General features: G+C 26.6%; 1 protein-coding gene across 1 annotated transcript; it reads left to right on the forward strand.

Moving 5' to 3' along the window:
• The first annotated feature begins 10,209 nt into the window (after positions 1 to 10,209).
• LOC145836742 (ATP-binding cassette sub-family C member 3-like) lies at positions 10,210 to 16,808 on the forward strand. Its single transcript, XM_082944518.1, has 14 exons — positions 10,210 to 10,337; positions 10,772 to 10,862; positions 11,051 to 11,141; positions 11,535 to 11,660; positions 11,959 to 12,113; positions 12,416 to 12,571; positions 12,916 to 13,115; positions 13,475 to 13,601; positions 13,899 to 14,000; positions 14,208 to 14,354; positions 15,161 to 15,319; positions 15,748 to 15,914; positions 16,163 to 16,357; positions 16,697 to 16,808. Exons 1-14 carry the CDS (start codon positions 10,210 to 10,212, stop codon positions 16,806 to 16,808), a joined length of 1,956 nt encoding a protein of 651 aa, XP_082800644.1.
• Positions 16,809 to 17,014: the final 206 nt, after the last annotated feature.

A 17,014-nucleotide genomic window follows, 5' to 3' on the forward strand; every position in this document is an offset into this window, starting at 1 on the left:
TTACTACTTAAATCTAAATAATTTCAACTGTTTAGTTGAATCTTAAGTGTTTATTTATTTTTGAATATTTTAAGTTTTACGCTGTTTTTAAAAGGTTATCTAAGTAAAATACATAAGCACAGTAATCAATTTACATAAGCAAGTTAAGTGACTATTGCTTGAATAAACATAGAGTACAGTTCAATCATATAAATAGGTTTGTATATGTACACATCTAAAAAATTTGTTGTTTCATATTAATTTTTCTCTTTTTATTAGGTTTATTTTCTGTCATTAAAAAGTAAACCTATCTATGAGATTGATGAACTGTTTTCTATGTATATATAAAGTATTAGGTAATTAACTATGAATTTTCATTTAACTTAGGCTCTACTAAACCATAACTATTAAGAGTGTGATTTTAACAAAATAAATACATCTAATAGGTACGCAATCTAATAAGTACGCACCCGCATAAGGTACGCACTAGTTTTTTAATAACACATTTTCAGTTGCAATCAAAGGTCTTCTTTAAGGAGTACGCACCCGCATAAGGTACGCACTAAACTTTTAATAACACGTACTTGCATTAAATAAATATGTTATATAAAATAAGGTACGCACCCGCACAAGACACGCTCTGAATTTTTAAAACCCATCACCCATTTTGAAAAAATGGGAAATCCCCCAAACCAAAAATGTGGTGAAATTTTTTGATGGAGACTATTTAAAATTATTTTTTAAGGCATAAGAAAATTTTTTACCTTTTCCTTTTCTCTTTTTCTTTACGGCCTATTCTCTTGAAGGCCCTCTTTTTCTGTCAAGTAGACCGTGAGTAGCGTAACTGCCAAACAAATATACGTTATTGCGTTGTATTTGTACGGTCTTTATCTGTTATCTTTTACTAACCTTGAGCTTATGTGATCTAATTCATTGATGTGAAGCCATTAAAGGCCTGACGGTAATATCGGTTGATAGTTTTTTAGTTATTGACTGAGTGGTTTTGTATTGATGAGTTTGAAAGTTAAGTTTGAGGTAGCGGACAAGAATTAAAAAAAAACATCGAAGGGCTACGGCCGGTTGATGACACGGTGCTTCGCACCTGTCATCTCCCCGGCCTGCCCTTAGTTTTTTTTAAATTCTTGTCCTTTAGGCCCGGTTACTCTGCTGGTCGGCACCCCTTTTAGTTATGACTTGGATGTACGAGTAAATGTGCTAGTACTTTTAAGTCATGACTGAATTAAATTTTAACTTTACTAGAAGTTAAACTATCTATTATAATAGCTACTTTCACTCTCGCGTTGTATTTAAGGTAACAGATAAAACCAGTACAATTACTCCTGAGCTTAAGTAGATTACTTACTGAGTTTTAACCGTCACTAGTGTTAAAAGAGAAAGAAGTGGTTGGGCAAAAATTATTAATAATAAATTGCATTCTTAGCAGTACAAATCCATATACTTTTGTAAGTACTGTATGTATATCACTAATAGAGAAACTAAGCAAAAGTTTTCCATTTACATAAGTAAATTTTTATGTCTTAATTTGTATAAATAAATTTTGGCCATCTTTTAAATTAAACACTAACAAAATCCTATTTTTGTCCATAATTTTTCATTTAATTCGTTAAGATTTTAGTTTTTTTTTTATTACCTATTATTACGTCATAATCCAGTAGTCTCATAAAGTGTTATCTTACTAGTTTTCCTTTTAATTATAGAAATAAGTACATTACAAGTATGTATAAGACAATTGTGCTTTTTTGGAAACTAAACTTAAATTTTGTTTAATGCAGACAGTGCTATCACTAACTATCTATGCTAATCCATAACAAGCTTTAGATACTATTTTGTTTAATTAAATCTTAGTTTAAAGTTCTTTATACTGCATGGACAAAGTAGTGCAACTCATGTATTATGAAACAACAACATTACTAACACTAATTATATGTGCATAATGAATACTAGATAGTTTGTGCTTCAATTAGATTTTTACATATTTATATATACGATAATGAACTCATAATCATTTAATTTTGTTATTTAGTTATGATTGAATACTTTTTATCTTGAAATGAAGATCACCAGTTTAGTCTAAATTACCAAGTTTATCACTTAATTCGTTGTTAGTGATCCCTTTTTTGTTTTTTTTTAGTGTCTACATATCATTAAAGCTTGTTCAAACTACAGCTAATATCATTGATTATCATCTTGTTGCGGTGGTTTATTAGATTATTTTCAAAGTTTCCAAAAAAACTGTGTTTACTAAACTTATAACTTAGACGGATAAGCTGTTTCTTTTCAGTAATACATCCCTACTATCTTTCCTCTATAATCTGTTTTCCCAATCTGTATCCAATGAGTTTTACGCAGAGTTTGTTTTTTATTGTTAAGTAAACCAAATAGTTACAAATTGATTAAACGATTACCAGCTTTATACTTTTGTTTTTCAATAACTACCGTTATGCCAGTTTAGTAACTAACTATTTTTGATGTCTTAGAAACTTATCAACATAAATTTTTGTAGCTTTATATCTCGTTATTTAAGCGTAAGTTCTTATTTTTCTTTATAAGGTTGTGTATACCATACATTATATTAGTGGTACTTTTATTTGACAACGTAAACTTGCTGTCAATGAAATTGAAAAACAAAAAATCTCTTTGTCCTTTATTTTAATTATTATTCTTTTGCATGTATGTATTTATTATGTAACATTTATTTTTCTTGTTTAATACTATTCATGTTTTTTTTAAATGAAGACATATTGTCTATTTAGAAAAGAAGGGTAACAGTTTTCTCTAAACTGTAATGCGGCATCATGTAGTTCTGCCTTATGTTTTTTAGTTTGTTAACAAGTCAATCAAAATTAACTAAATTAAATTCTGTATTTATCTTCACAATTATGAAAGTTAACTAATTTTCTCTGTTATTTTTCTTTGCTTTTCCGATTATTGATATTTTTTGTTTGTCACCAGTGTAATATTTAATTTAGGCAAACGTTCATTGGCTCTCGATTTTTAAACATACACTTGCAACATACTTGTTTAAACAAATTGCTTTATTTACCAATTAATTGCACAAACATGTGATTTCAGCTTTTAATAAACCAACGTTAAAAAAATAAAAACAAATTATTCCTTTATTGTACCGTTTAAAAAGTATTCAGTTATGGCAACAGTGGCTCGTAAATTTTCTTCAATTTTGTCACTATTTACGTTGTTGCGTTCATTTCAATTAATATAATTATTAATATTGGTTTAGAATATAACAAAACTTTGGGTATTGTTGTAAATTATGTCTCATTCGTGATTAAACACACCTTATTCTCAACAAGATTAAGAGTAGATCCAATTTTGTATTTTAAGTTAGTAGCTCAGCATCTGTAAAATTAATTAAAAGCTAGTTTAAATAACATTTTATACGGTTTCTCTTTTAAATCAATAGCATTTGTTTATAACTCTAAAACGTTATTACATTTCTATTTTGTAGTTTCGTATCTAATTCTACTTTTAACCCTAAGTTAACAAAAGGCTGAATAGATCTTCATTTACATTTTTTTGTCTTAGTTTATCGAATGTTCTCTACTAAATTCAATCTGCTATAAAATAAGTAAAAACAATTCAAATTTTAATTGGCTTCTAACTTTACGTTTTATTTAATACTGTTGTTTCACTGGTTTGCGAAACTAACTCAGTCATTTTTTATTTCAGAAGTTTTTTCTTTCAAACCTACAGTATATGCAAGAACATACGTTAGATTTTTATCAATCTGTGCTTAATATCAATTTTATTAAACCAGATGATTACGGATGTAACAGTTTTTTCCATTAATTTCATTGATTTAACTTCATAACGTGTATCAAAACTAGTTTTATGGCTTTAATTTTTTTTTTGTGTTAAAGTCTGTTGTAGTTGCCTTGTTTGTTATTTATGCTTGCGAAGTATTACTTTAAATTTTTAGTTTGGCATTTATGTTTATGCTATAAATTTTTACTTCTTTGGCTAAGTTTAACATTAGATCATTCAATTTTGTTTAAGCTACTTGGCGATTCTTTTACGTTGTTTTACAAACTTTTTGTTTCTTCATAAGTGTGGAATTTATAAGTATATTATGAATTTTCTTGTTTAATTTTTTTGATAACCCGTTTAAAGTAGGTAAAAGCCTTAAATTTTAGCTACATCCTATTGGTAAAAATACTTACTTAAGTATTACAATAAAGTTAGTAGATTAAACTTGCTTTCCGACTGAAGTACTAACTATTTTGTTGTATAGCTTGCTTTTACTATAGAACCATACAAACATAGTTGTGCTAACACTTATGATATATTACAAAATTAATTCATTACAATAACCATGCAAAGCAAATAAAGTTTAAAAAAATGATTTAAAATCAAAACTACCAATTAAGTTCAAATTTCTCATAATAAACGTCTTAAATTACCCACGTAGAATTAAATGCTTTATTATAGTACGAAAGTTTTTTTTTTGTTCATTTAATTTAGGTGTTTTAGTTGAAATTTATGTTTGTCTTACACCCAATAATATTACGTCATTATATAGTCTCATTAAGTATATAATGTTTCTTTAAATTTTAGTAATATATGCTTTAAGTGTCCAAATGTATGGATGAAGAGCTTCTTTTAATGTTTTATTATAAACCATTCACGTTCTTGTTTTTTCATTTTTGTTCGTAATTTAGTTTACTATTTGGTTGGTTTGATTTTGGATGCATTAATCAATAAGAGTTATAATGTGGAATGGGTAATTTTACTTACATCTAAACGTTAGATATTTAGAAATCTATGCATGTGTTTATTTAAGTGAAGCAGTTATTTACAAATTTAATATTTTTTTCCTTTAATTTTACTTCATAACGTAACTCATTCTACAAGTAATCCTACTTTGAATTATCTTATCTAATTACTCTACATCTAATTTAATTAAAAATTATGTGTATTGCCAATATAAAATTCAATTGAATAAAGCAAATGTTCTCTATATCTGGTTTTTAAACTTCTGCAACGTACTTGTTTAAACGAATTGCTTACCTTACAAACTATTTACTAGAGATTTTAGTTTTAAATGAACCAAATTTTAATAAGCATTTAGCGTTCAATTGACGTATTTTTGTATTTCATACATAATGGTTTTGTCTAAGTTGTATTTTTGGAAAATATGTCAATAAAGTTGAAAACATTAAAACAAGTACTACATTTTGAGTTTTATGAAGTCTAAGCTGTTTGGTTTAACAATGCCTCTAAGTAATATATATGTTTCAATAATTAAAACAGTTAACAAAATCCTTTGTTATGTTTTATTGTCCATCTTTTCTTAACGATTCTGAGTTTGACTATTCATACTTCTTCTGTTTATCACCAATATAAAACTTGATTAGGCAAATGTTTATTAATTCTCGTTTTTAAATGTCTGCGAGTTTTACAAATGTAACTACTTCGTTGTAGCATTCATTGTAAACAATGTAGTTTTTTTATCGGATAAGTATTGGCTTTTTACAAAACTTGGAAATGGTTCAAAAAGGAGTTTTAATAATGCTTTATTTCTTCCCTCTCAACGAAATTAGATCATATTTTAGTTAATGTTTCACTGTGGAAATTTTTAAAAGTTTGTGTATAAAAATGTTAGTATGGTTTCTTATGAATTTATACTATAGTTTATCTATAAGTCTGATTTGTTATTATACTTTAAATTTATTATTTCATAATTTAATTCTACTTTGATAAATCTCGGTTAAAAAGTGGTTTCTGGATTTAAAAGTATGTTTTACTCAATGATTTAATTTACCTTAGCAATACTAAAGCTTTTATTTACCACTTCATTGTTTTGTTGTTGTTGTTGTTACAGTAAAACTGTTTTAAGGTTTGTTTAAAAATTAATCTACGGGTTTTCTTTAATTAATGTTGTTTGTGTATAAGTCTATTTTGCTGTTATATTATGTTTTTATTGTTTCGTAATCTACATCTGGCCCAAGGTTAAGTAAAGACTGAATATAGTTATGTATATTTATATTTAAAATGATTTTGTATGTTTTGGAAATCTAATAAGGTCGTTAAAGGTAGGATAAACATTGATTTATAAGTGAATAAAACTCTTGGATTAACTAAAATATATGTTCCACTCTTACCGATTTTAAATTGTATCGAATTTTGCATTTTTAGATAACATATGATTTCTTATGACTGTCAAGTTATTTAAACTTTTGTTCAACCTGAACTAGTAGTGTTTGTTATTGAGAGTTAATGCTGTTTCGTATTTAATTCTACTAACAGCCCAAAGCTAATTAAATACTTAACAGAATTTTATTATTTAACATATAGGTTTAAACTAAATGTAAAACTTAATGTTTTATAGTATATATCCTTGGTGTTGTACTATGAGTGGTATAGTTTTATAGTAGACAACCTTGGTATTATTCTATAAGTAACACAACAGTTTTGCGTTGTAGTTTAATTTATCAGTATCTATTGTAATTCATATTGTTAAATTACTTCATTTTATTTAATGCTAAGTCTCATAAATAGCAAATAAATTTTTAGTTTAGTATTTAACTATCTTGTAGACTGTTTGTTTATAAAAGTTAGTTAAAAGTTGTTCATGTCACTATTTTAATTTAATTACAATTAGCCATACTACGTGTTATTTGTTTTACTTAAAATTTATACCACATGGATTTATTTGACAACAATAAAAACAATTTTTTAACAATTTTAAAACAGTTATTGTAAATAAATTTGTTAGAGTTAGACTTTAGATATTGTAATTTAGTGCGAAATATGTCATATAAGTATCAAATGATAAAACAAGAGTTACTAACTAAAATAACTGTCATTCCAAATATATCACAGTTCGTCTATTTTTAATGTTCAAGTACACCTATAAGTCTTGTTTTCGCGTATACTTAAAGTTAATTATGTCACTATTTTAGTTTAATTACAATTTATACTACTTGTTAATATTTAAACAAGCCTTAGCTCTATATCACCATCATAAGTAATTGACAACATAGACAACATTATTAATGTTTAAGTAACTAATAAAGGTTAAATTATTTTTATTTTTTATCTTTTTTATTATTTCTTGGTTTAAAGCTTTTAATAAAGTTTAGGTTTTAAAATAGACATCATATTAATGTTAGTAAACTAGTAAACTGTCCATTTTATTAGTCACTTAATTACAAATTATTACCCAAAGGCTTTTAAATGTTCTTAAGTGTTAAGATGACGTAACAATCAAGTTACCTGACTTTAGTTTTATTTATTCATTCGCTTTTTGTACTAAAACATTATCAAGTCTATTTTTATCTTTCCTATAAACTGTTTAGATTCTATCTTTAAAATGAGGAAGTTTTCTAGCTATTCATGACAATCAAAACCTTGTAAAAATCTACTTAAACTTGCATTAAATGATAATAATAATAACAATATACTTACTTTACGTTTATCAAAGTTTAAACCTATAACTTATCTTACTAGTTACTAATGAACTAATGATATATATTGTATTGAAGTTAACTGTCTTTGAAAGGTATAAAAAGCATCAAAGTGTGTCTAATGTTGTATTTATATACTTTTTTTAAATTCATCCATGGTACTGTGCTTATTCCAATAAAATATTTTGGGTCTCATTGATAGTTGTCAAGCTTTTTATTTTAGGCATAAGCGCTACAAACTTGTAAACAATTTAACAATATAATAAACTAAATAAGTTATATTCATTTAAATTATAATGCTCGAAAACATGGTGTTTACATGTGGAATGATGGCGTAAAGGTCATCTCTCGTGTCTTTTGGTACAGAGACCCGAGTTCGAGCCCTCGCTGCATAACATTTCACCAACATAATTTCTTTCATTTTAAACTTTGTTAGCTTAGTTGTAGTTCTTATTTTTTAGTTGATGGATCAATTTATATTGAAGTGTGTAACTCATAAACACTTTAATTTCAGAATTGTTTTAAAATACCGAAAAATATTAATTAAATTAAGATATATACTTGCGTTTACATAGACAAACTTTTTGATTTGGTAACATTTAAATTCATATCTTTATTTTTGCTTTGTACAATGTTAGTCTGTTTCGAGTAAAGGTTAATGATATAATATATTAACACCAATAACAGCTTGTTCAAATGTATAGTTTTTTTTACGATTCTTTATGATTGCATTTTGATGGTTTGTTTTTAGCTAAGAATCTACACTTAAAATAGTAAACACTTTATTTATCGAAATCATAGTCACCAAATGGTAATAAAATTTTTTTTTTGGTTTTATTTTACTTTTGGTTGCAAAACTGTTACTAATAAGTTTGTAAGTCTTAGTGATCCTAAAACTATGTTCTTTTTCGATTAGTTCATTAAGTTGGTTTTAATTAAAAATATATGGGTCAGCGTAAACAGCATATGCTTGTTAAATATGCAATCGATAAATACTTTTCTATTGGATGTCTATTTTAAGTTTTAAATATTTAAGAAACTCATGAATCAGAAATCACAAGCTGTAAGCTTCAGTAACACACAAGGATCTAATCTTTATCAACGCCGATATGAAGTCGCAATTGAACAACTTTAAAAAAAAATAACTATTTTTGGTTATACTAAAATACTTTAGATTTTACAACCATTAAAGAAAAACAAATTATAATAAAGAAAATTATCATAAAAATAAGTTAAGTTTGTTAAATTCCACAATAAGTTTAAATCAGTTTAAATCTTAAAAGCTACTTCTTTTATTTCAGTTAAAGAGCAAACTTATTTATTTATTTTTTTTACTTTTCCTACTATATCATTTTAAACTTGATCCTTTTAAAATAGATTAGAGATGGGTAACGTTTTGTATTTATACTATTTTATATGGTATTGTATACTTATTTGTCTATTAGTTTGGTATCTATAATATTTCAGCGCATGTAGCCCTTTTTGGTAAAAAACTCTGTTTTAAATTTGTTTTTACTTTCAATGTTAGTTTGAAACTTAAACTTACATATTAGCGTGAACACATCTCTAACAATAAAATTCAAGTTTGAATAATACCTTGAAAACAGAAAGTCCTCCAATTAAAGGGACACGCTTCGTTCCGACCCTAGCAAAATTCCCACCTTTATATTCCTCGAATCAAATAAGCTGACAAGCAGTCCGGTGGCCGAGTTTTTAAGGCGGTGAAATCGCAATCCATATTTAATGTGTTCGAATCCGACATGTGTCAGACTTTTTGGTTTCTAACCTGTCAATTTAAAATTACTTGCGAGATGTTATTCTGTGTGTATGTATAAATAAAACTTTAAACTATTTTTAAATAACAATTTAATGGTTAACTATAATTAATAAAATAAAAATTATCAATGTTTAAATTTGCCTCTTAGGCTAGTTGTTTATTTTTGAAGTTTTTGTTTTTTACTTTAGTTGACAAGTTATATTTAAATATAGTTAAACTAAACTTTTTATGGTAGTCAGTTTTTTCCCAAGGTAAAATGTTCACTATTTATTTCTTTGCAAAAACTTAAGTTAAGTTACAAACGAAATTCATTCAAATTTCTTTAAGCCTTTTTTTTTTGATAATATATTCATTATAAATATAAAGTTTAATTTAGACCTCAAGTTAAACAATTTACGATATACAATCAAGCATCACAAAATAACCTTTAAATTTAAATTAAATTACAAACAGGATTCATTCAAATTGCTTTAAGCACATTTATTTTATAATAACATACTATTCATTGTAAATATAAAGTTTAATTAAGACCTCAAATTAAACGAATTATAAGATGCTCCATAATCAAGTATCACAGTAGTTTGATTTTGGATGCATTACTTAATAAGAGCTATAATGTGGAATGGGTAATTTTACTTACATCTAAACGTTAGATCTTTAGAAATCTATGCAGTTGTTTATAAATTTAGTATTTTTTTCCTTTATTTTTACTTTATAACGTAACTCATTCTACAAGTAATCCTAATTTGAGTTATCTTATCTAATTACTCTACATCTAATTTAATTAAAAAACTATGTGTATTGCCAATATAAATAAATATTTTTTTCGCTTATAATAGACTAGTGTAGTTTTTTATAATTATACAAACTTCTATAACTTTTCTCTACTTAAAATAAACACTTTTTTTTGCTTACAGATACTTTTAGCCGCTTATAATTAATTCGTAATATTAAAAGTTGTCCAGTTTGTTTCTTATTCTTTGAAAACTTCTTTTGTTTTAGTTATAAATGTTAAAAAATAAAGGAAGTACTACATCTGAAAAATTAAACGACGAGTTTTATGACAACTATCTTGATGAAAAATCGGCAAAAGAAAAATTAAAAGAACAATTCATTAGAGTTATGAAAAGTCTAAGGTACGTTTTAGCGTTACTATTTTTAAAAGCGTTTTTAATTTTTACTTGATAAATTAATACAAAACTTTGTTAAATAAGATACTTATGCAATGCTGCTTATACTAATTCCTTTTTTGTTAGTTCTATTTAAAAAAAACTTCATCTCTGTATATAGCACAACTAGTCTACATTCTAAAATAACTATGACCACTGTTATGTTATGAGCTACAAGGTTTTAGATAGATTCTAAAAAAACATAATTTTTTAAATTTATGCTTAAACAAGGTCTTTAAATAAGTTATCAATCTATATTGTACGAAGATAAATTCTTTAATGATTAAATTTAATTCTGGAAAGAAAACTAAACTGCATACTTAAAAGATAATAATATTATATTTAGCATATTTATTATTTAAAAAGTACTTTTTTAAATTTTTATATCTAAATTTGTTTAGTAAAACTGGTACTCTAAAAAAAGAAACTAAAAATGAAATAAAATTGATCAAAGGAAAACTGATTAAGGAAGAAAGAGTAGAAAAAGGATCTGTTAGTTCTATGTTTATTATACTTATTTCAGTTAGTTTTTTTTTTTTTGTAAAAATAATGAAAAATATAGCGATGCGTATTTAAAAACTAAACAAAAACAAACATTTTAGACAACTATTTATACGCTTTTGCTATAGTTGTTAAGAATAATCGTTTTTTTTTTCTTTATCTGAAAAACTTATGACCAGGTGAAACTGTCCTTGCTTACATCGTATATCAAAGCTGTAGGAGTATCGATGTTTTCCATTGTTCTTACTACTGAATTTTTGTTCCAGGTTTGTGCTGCCGTAAAAAAATATAGTATAGTAATTAATAAATTTACAATTCATATTAAGTTATTAAAAAATAGATTTACATAGTTAGTTTTTGCAAACTTTTTTTCCTGACAACCATTTAGTTTATGGGCAGAGTTTTTATTAAGTTATAATGCAAAATAAATACAGATATTTTAACTAGAAAACTATAGTTTCAAAAGCGAATAAATTAAAAATCATGAATTTTTGCATGAAAAATAACTTCCTTTTAAACTAACCCATGACCACTAATTTTTCATTATAACCATTAATTTAGAAAAAAATCAGTTCCAGCTACTTTAAACTCTCCGTAACATATGAAAATAAGTAAATAAACTTTTGAACAACTAAAAAGCTTACATGCATTGTTTTCAGGCAGCAGTAGTTGGATCATCTGTGTGGATACAAAAATGGTCTGAAGATGCCGATAACTTATCCACCGCTGAGTTTAGAAGTCAGACTGGTCTTAAAATGGGAGTCTACGCGGGGTTCGGCTGCTTACAAGGTTCAAACTTGATATTTTATAAAACATCTCATTTTTATTTTTAAGGAAATAGTTTAGTTTGTCAGTAGATTTTGTTTAGAGTTTAAGTAAGAATTACACTTTACTCGTATTTATCTATAAATAGGGTTGTAGTATTTTTTAGTTTATAGTTCAAGTTTTCCTTATGACTTAATGTTAAGCTAAAATCTGATGGTTAACATAAATGTATAAAGTTTGAAATTTTCTAAATAGTAAATTTATTATTTTTTAAAGACAACTTCAATAAATTTTAATGTTTACAATTCACGAAAACATACAGCTCTATTCGTCATGGTTGAAGTATACTTGCTTGCTGTTGGCTGCTTATCAGCATCAAGTAAACTGCACAAGACACTTTTGCAGAAAATTTTGACGGCTCCGGCCAGCTTCTTCGATACAACTCCGTTGGGAAGAATTATCAACAGATTTTCAAAAGTTTGTATTTAATATTGCATGCTGTTATCTAAACAAAAACACTTTAACAATATATCAAAGTAACTCAAAAAATTGTAACAAGTATAAGTGCTGGACAGTAAGTTAGTAAACTTATTTTAAAAATATCAATTATTTACTAGAAAAAAAAAACAATTTATACTATAAAAAAGTTTTGTGAAAAATCAATAACTTAATAAAAGTTTGCAACAGTTTAAAGAGTAGTATTTCTTAGTAAAATGTATTAACTAAATTCTTTTACAAAACCAACAATTCTACAAAAAAAAATATTGTATCTGATTTAGGACGTGTTTGTAATAGACGAAAAGTTGCCTTGGTCAATTCGAAGCAGCAATCTCAATATATTATCAGTGTTGGGAGTTGTCATTGTAATTATTTACTCAACTCCTTTATTCGGATTGGTAATCATACCAGTCGGTGCGTTCTACTATGCTGTACAGGTGTGTTGTCTGTAAATAAGTTTAGAATTGAAATGAAAACAAGTTTAATACATAAGACTTTATGGTTTTTTACAAAATTTGTTACTGTTTTAAGGAACACTTTTACTTTTGAAATTATACTAAACTAATGCTGATAGAATGCAATATGTGCAAAAGTATTAATAATAAGTATAAAAAAATTCCATAATAAGCATTTTTTTAAATAATGAAGTATAAACACAATACCTAACAGAATATTTATTATTTTATTGATCATGTGTAATTTGATCATGTGATTTAACTTTTTTATTCATATCTATAGAGTTATTAAATATATTTCCATTTACTCATAATGCAATCTACAGAGATACTTCATTCGTACTTCGAGGCAGCTGAAACGGATGGAAAGTGCAACGAGATCTCCTATTTACCAGCACTTCACCGAAACAGTGTCGGGTGCTGTAGTGTTGCGGGCGTTCGAAGCGCAACATCGCTTCACGCAAATTTCCATGAACAAGGTTGACCTCAACCAGAAGTTCGTCTACTCGAACATCGTTTCGAACAGGTGGCAAATACTTTTCTGCATACTTCTACCTACTTGTTTTTGTTTCTAAAATGTTTAATTTTTACATAGTTTGTTTTGTGTATTAATTTAAATCTATTCACGTTAGATGCCTAAAATTTTAAGGTGCTTAATTCTCGGTGTTGCCTTGATATTAAAAAAAATGTCCGAATGTTATTCCTAGCATCTATGTTTTTGAAGGAATTACTTAATTTATATTTTTTGTATTTTAACATTGTTAGCAGTATTTAAGTTATTTTAAACACAATCATATATACTTGATATTTAAATGGACAGTAATAGGCCTATACATAATCATTTATATAGTGTATGTATATAAAAGTTTTTTTGGTAATAAACAGATGGTTAGCCATAAGGTTAAACACGGTCGGAAATGCAATAGTGTTTTTTGCCGCGTTGTTCGCGGTAGTTCGAAGAGAAACTGTTAATGGCTCCATCGCCGGCCTTTCATTGTCTTATGCATTAAAGGTGAGTTCGATTTTGTTTATTTCCTAACTTAAATATTATAGTTTAAGTTCTACAATGAACAATAAATTTTGAATTTATGGAGTTAAAAAAAGACAAATTTTTAACAACAAGATACGACTACCTAATTATAGACAAAATTAAATTAGTACATTACGTAAAGAACATAAGCTATCTATTTATACTGTACTTTTTTTTAGATTTAAACACGTTTTCTTTCACCAGAAGATATACTTTCAATTACTTATAAAGAAGCAAACAGTCAATAAACAGTGCAGTTTTTATCATAGTAAATTTTAGGTGACAGTTTCACTGTCCATGTTGGTCAAAAATATGAGTGAGACGGAATTGTATGTCGTATCGGCTGAGCGGTTGAAAGAATATTCGGAAATTGAATCGGAAGTTAGCTTGATCAGTATAAGAAGTATTAAATACATAACATAAACCTTAATTGTTGAGTTGTTACTAAAATTTTTTCATGTGTTTTGCTATTAACTTGTTCAACAGAAAAAAACAAAAAATTACGGTTTGCATACAACAAGCTTTTCATACTTTCATAGTAAAACAAACACCAAATAGTTTAAATTAGTAAAATATGCTGTTTCACAGGCACCTTGGCAGGTAAAATGCAGTCAGTTGAAAGATAACTGGCCCAACAAAGGCCAGGTTGAGTTTAACAATTACTGTACGAGGTACAGAAAAGGTTTAGATCTTGTTGTGAGAAATATAAAAATTGTCGTTAAAGCTGGTGAAAAGGTGAGTACTTAATAGTAATGTTAGTTTACTAGATGTTTTTCTAAAAAAAGTACAAAAAAATAAAATGTTTGCTGTTTTAGTATATGTGTATTGTGTATAATGTATTGTATACTACATGTTAATAAGACATCTAATAATTGAATAATATTCATTATCATATCAGCGTGTTTTTTGTTATTTTTAAAGATCGAAAACTGAAATTAATTTAACATAGAGCCAATTTTACGTAATATCAAAAATAGTTTAAAAATATTGTTTTGTTAGAAATCGAACTCGTGAAAAGTGATACTGATTGGAATTTTTATGTTTAACTTATAAACTTCTTTCAAATACACGCTCTTACCATAGCATTTTTTTTTCTTGTTATATTACTTGATAGTTTTCTTTTTCATTTTATGTTACGTATTTCATATCGACTAGAAAAGAAAAAATTTTTAAAATAACTTTTTGTGCTATAAAAAACCAATTTAAATTAAATTTAAATGTTCTTTCAAAATTTTATTACTTTTTATTTCAAATATGTATACATCGCTTAAACTGTAAACTTTTTAAAACTTTATTAAAATTTATTAACAGTTAAAACACTAAAACAACTTTTACAAAACAAGTTTTGTCTAACATTAAGTCTTAAATACTTCCTTGTATGAATAGACATTAACTTTCAGTATACTTTTGTTTAACAAGCAACACAAATCAAATCGAGATGTGAGAAGATTTTAATATTTAACTTCTTGATAATAAAAACGTTAAAAAGCAATGTACATAAGAAAATGCAGTAAGAGTAAAATAGTTCTGAACAATGCCAGGTAGGAATAGTGGGAAGAACCGGTGCGGGAAAATCTTCACTGGCACTTGCGCTATTTAGAATAATTGAGGCAACCCACGGTAGCATTACTATTGACGGAATCGACATATCAAAAATTGGTCTGCACCAACTACGATCCAAGCTCACCATAATACCGCAGGTTTATTGTTAAGTTAAAACGGTATTCGGTGTAATTTTAAGATGTGTAAATTAATCTTTTTTTGTTTTTTTTACCTTGATTTAAAAACTAAAGAATTGACGAAAAAATTCAAGTTTAATTGTTACTAGTTTATAAGTTAAGGTACGTATTTTGAAGAACTGAATATTTATTGCATATTAATAATCGTTGTGCACTTATAAATATTTCTCAATAAACTAAAACTATATTTACTTTAACAAACCTTAATTGACAATTTTTTTTAATTAATGAAATAATAATTTGTTTATTACTTATATACACTTTAAATTTAACCAACAGTCAAGACTTTGTTTCTATTAAAATCAGTAAATAACTCTTCAAAATATGATGTTATTTAACTTAATAAAAGTCACGAGTTATTTTTGACATAGTCAACAATTTAAATTTAGGATCCAGTTCTGTTTTCAGGGACAATTCGTATAAACTTGGATCCGTTAAACTTATACACAGACTCTGATATTTGGCGGGCTCTTGAATACTGCAACTTGAGGGCGTGCATCAGTTTATTTCCTGATAAACTGCAACACACTTGTTCTGAAGGGGGACAAAACTTCAGGTTTTTATTTTGCTGATTTTTTGATTTATAGTTTTTAGTTTTAATTTTCACTTGCGTAGAGTTTTATGTTGATTTGAAGGTCATAAAGTGTAAAAAAAAAGTAAAACTTATTTATTAAACTTGTTTTAACTATACAACATTTCAAACTTTATTGCAAGTAACCATGTTTAACTCAATAAAACAAAAACAAACTTCCACCAAGATATCCAAAAAGTGTCATTTTATTACTTTACCATGCTTGTTATCAGTGTGGGTCAACGGCAGCTGATCTGCCTGGCGAGGGCGCTGCTGCGAAGAAGCAAAATTATTGTTTTGGATGAAGCGACTGCAGCAGTCGACCTGAAAACCGACGATCTCATACATAAGACCATCAAGGATCAGTTTCGGGAAAGTACCGTAATAGCGATTGCTCACCGGTTGAACACCGTCCTCGAATACGATAAGTTTGTAAAACTATAAGTTATAACCCACTTGCTGCATTATAGAGGTTTTATATCCACTTTTTTTGGTTAAAAACTTTTTTAGTAAAAATTTTAAGATAGTATTTAACGTTTATTTTACTGTATTGATCAAAATTGCTTTAAAAATGTTTATTTTTAAAAATAAATGTATAAAACATTTATATTTACACTGAATAATGCGAAAAATTTAAAATTGTTTCTGCTAAAAGTAAAAACCAATTGAAAGTTTTTTGTAAAAAGTTCCCAACTTTTACTTGTATATAAACAAAACAACTAATAGTCTTCTTTATTTTACTACAATTTTTATTTTTCTAAAAACAGGATTTTAGTTTTAAGTAAAGGAGAGGTTAAAGAATTTGAAAGTCCGAAAGTTCTGCTAGAAAATCAAAATTCAATATTTTATGCCATGGCAAAAGACGCGGGAATATTGTAAAAATAAAATAACATACTTGCCATTATGTTTTTTTTTTCAAATTATATACTATCTTTTAAATTTTTGTTGATAAAAGTATATAAACTTTAAACTTTTCTTTTAATTCTTTGTAACCAGCTAACTTTTGTGCTTACAAGTCTAAAAAGAAAAATTATGTGCATTCCAAGAGCAAAACTCCCTGTTAAGATGCCACGGACCAATTTTTT

This window comes from Thalia democratica, chromosome 5, assembly GCF_965202585.1.
Source record: "Thalia democratica chromosome 5, ktThaDemo2.hap1.1, whole genome shotgun sequence".
NCBI classification, from domain to species: domain Eukaryota; kingdom Metazoa; phylum Chordata; class Thaliacea; order Salpida; family Salpidae; genus Thalia; species Thalia democratica.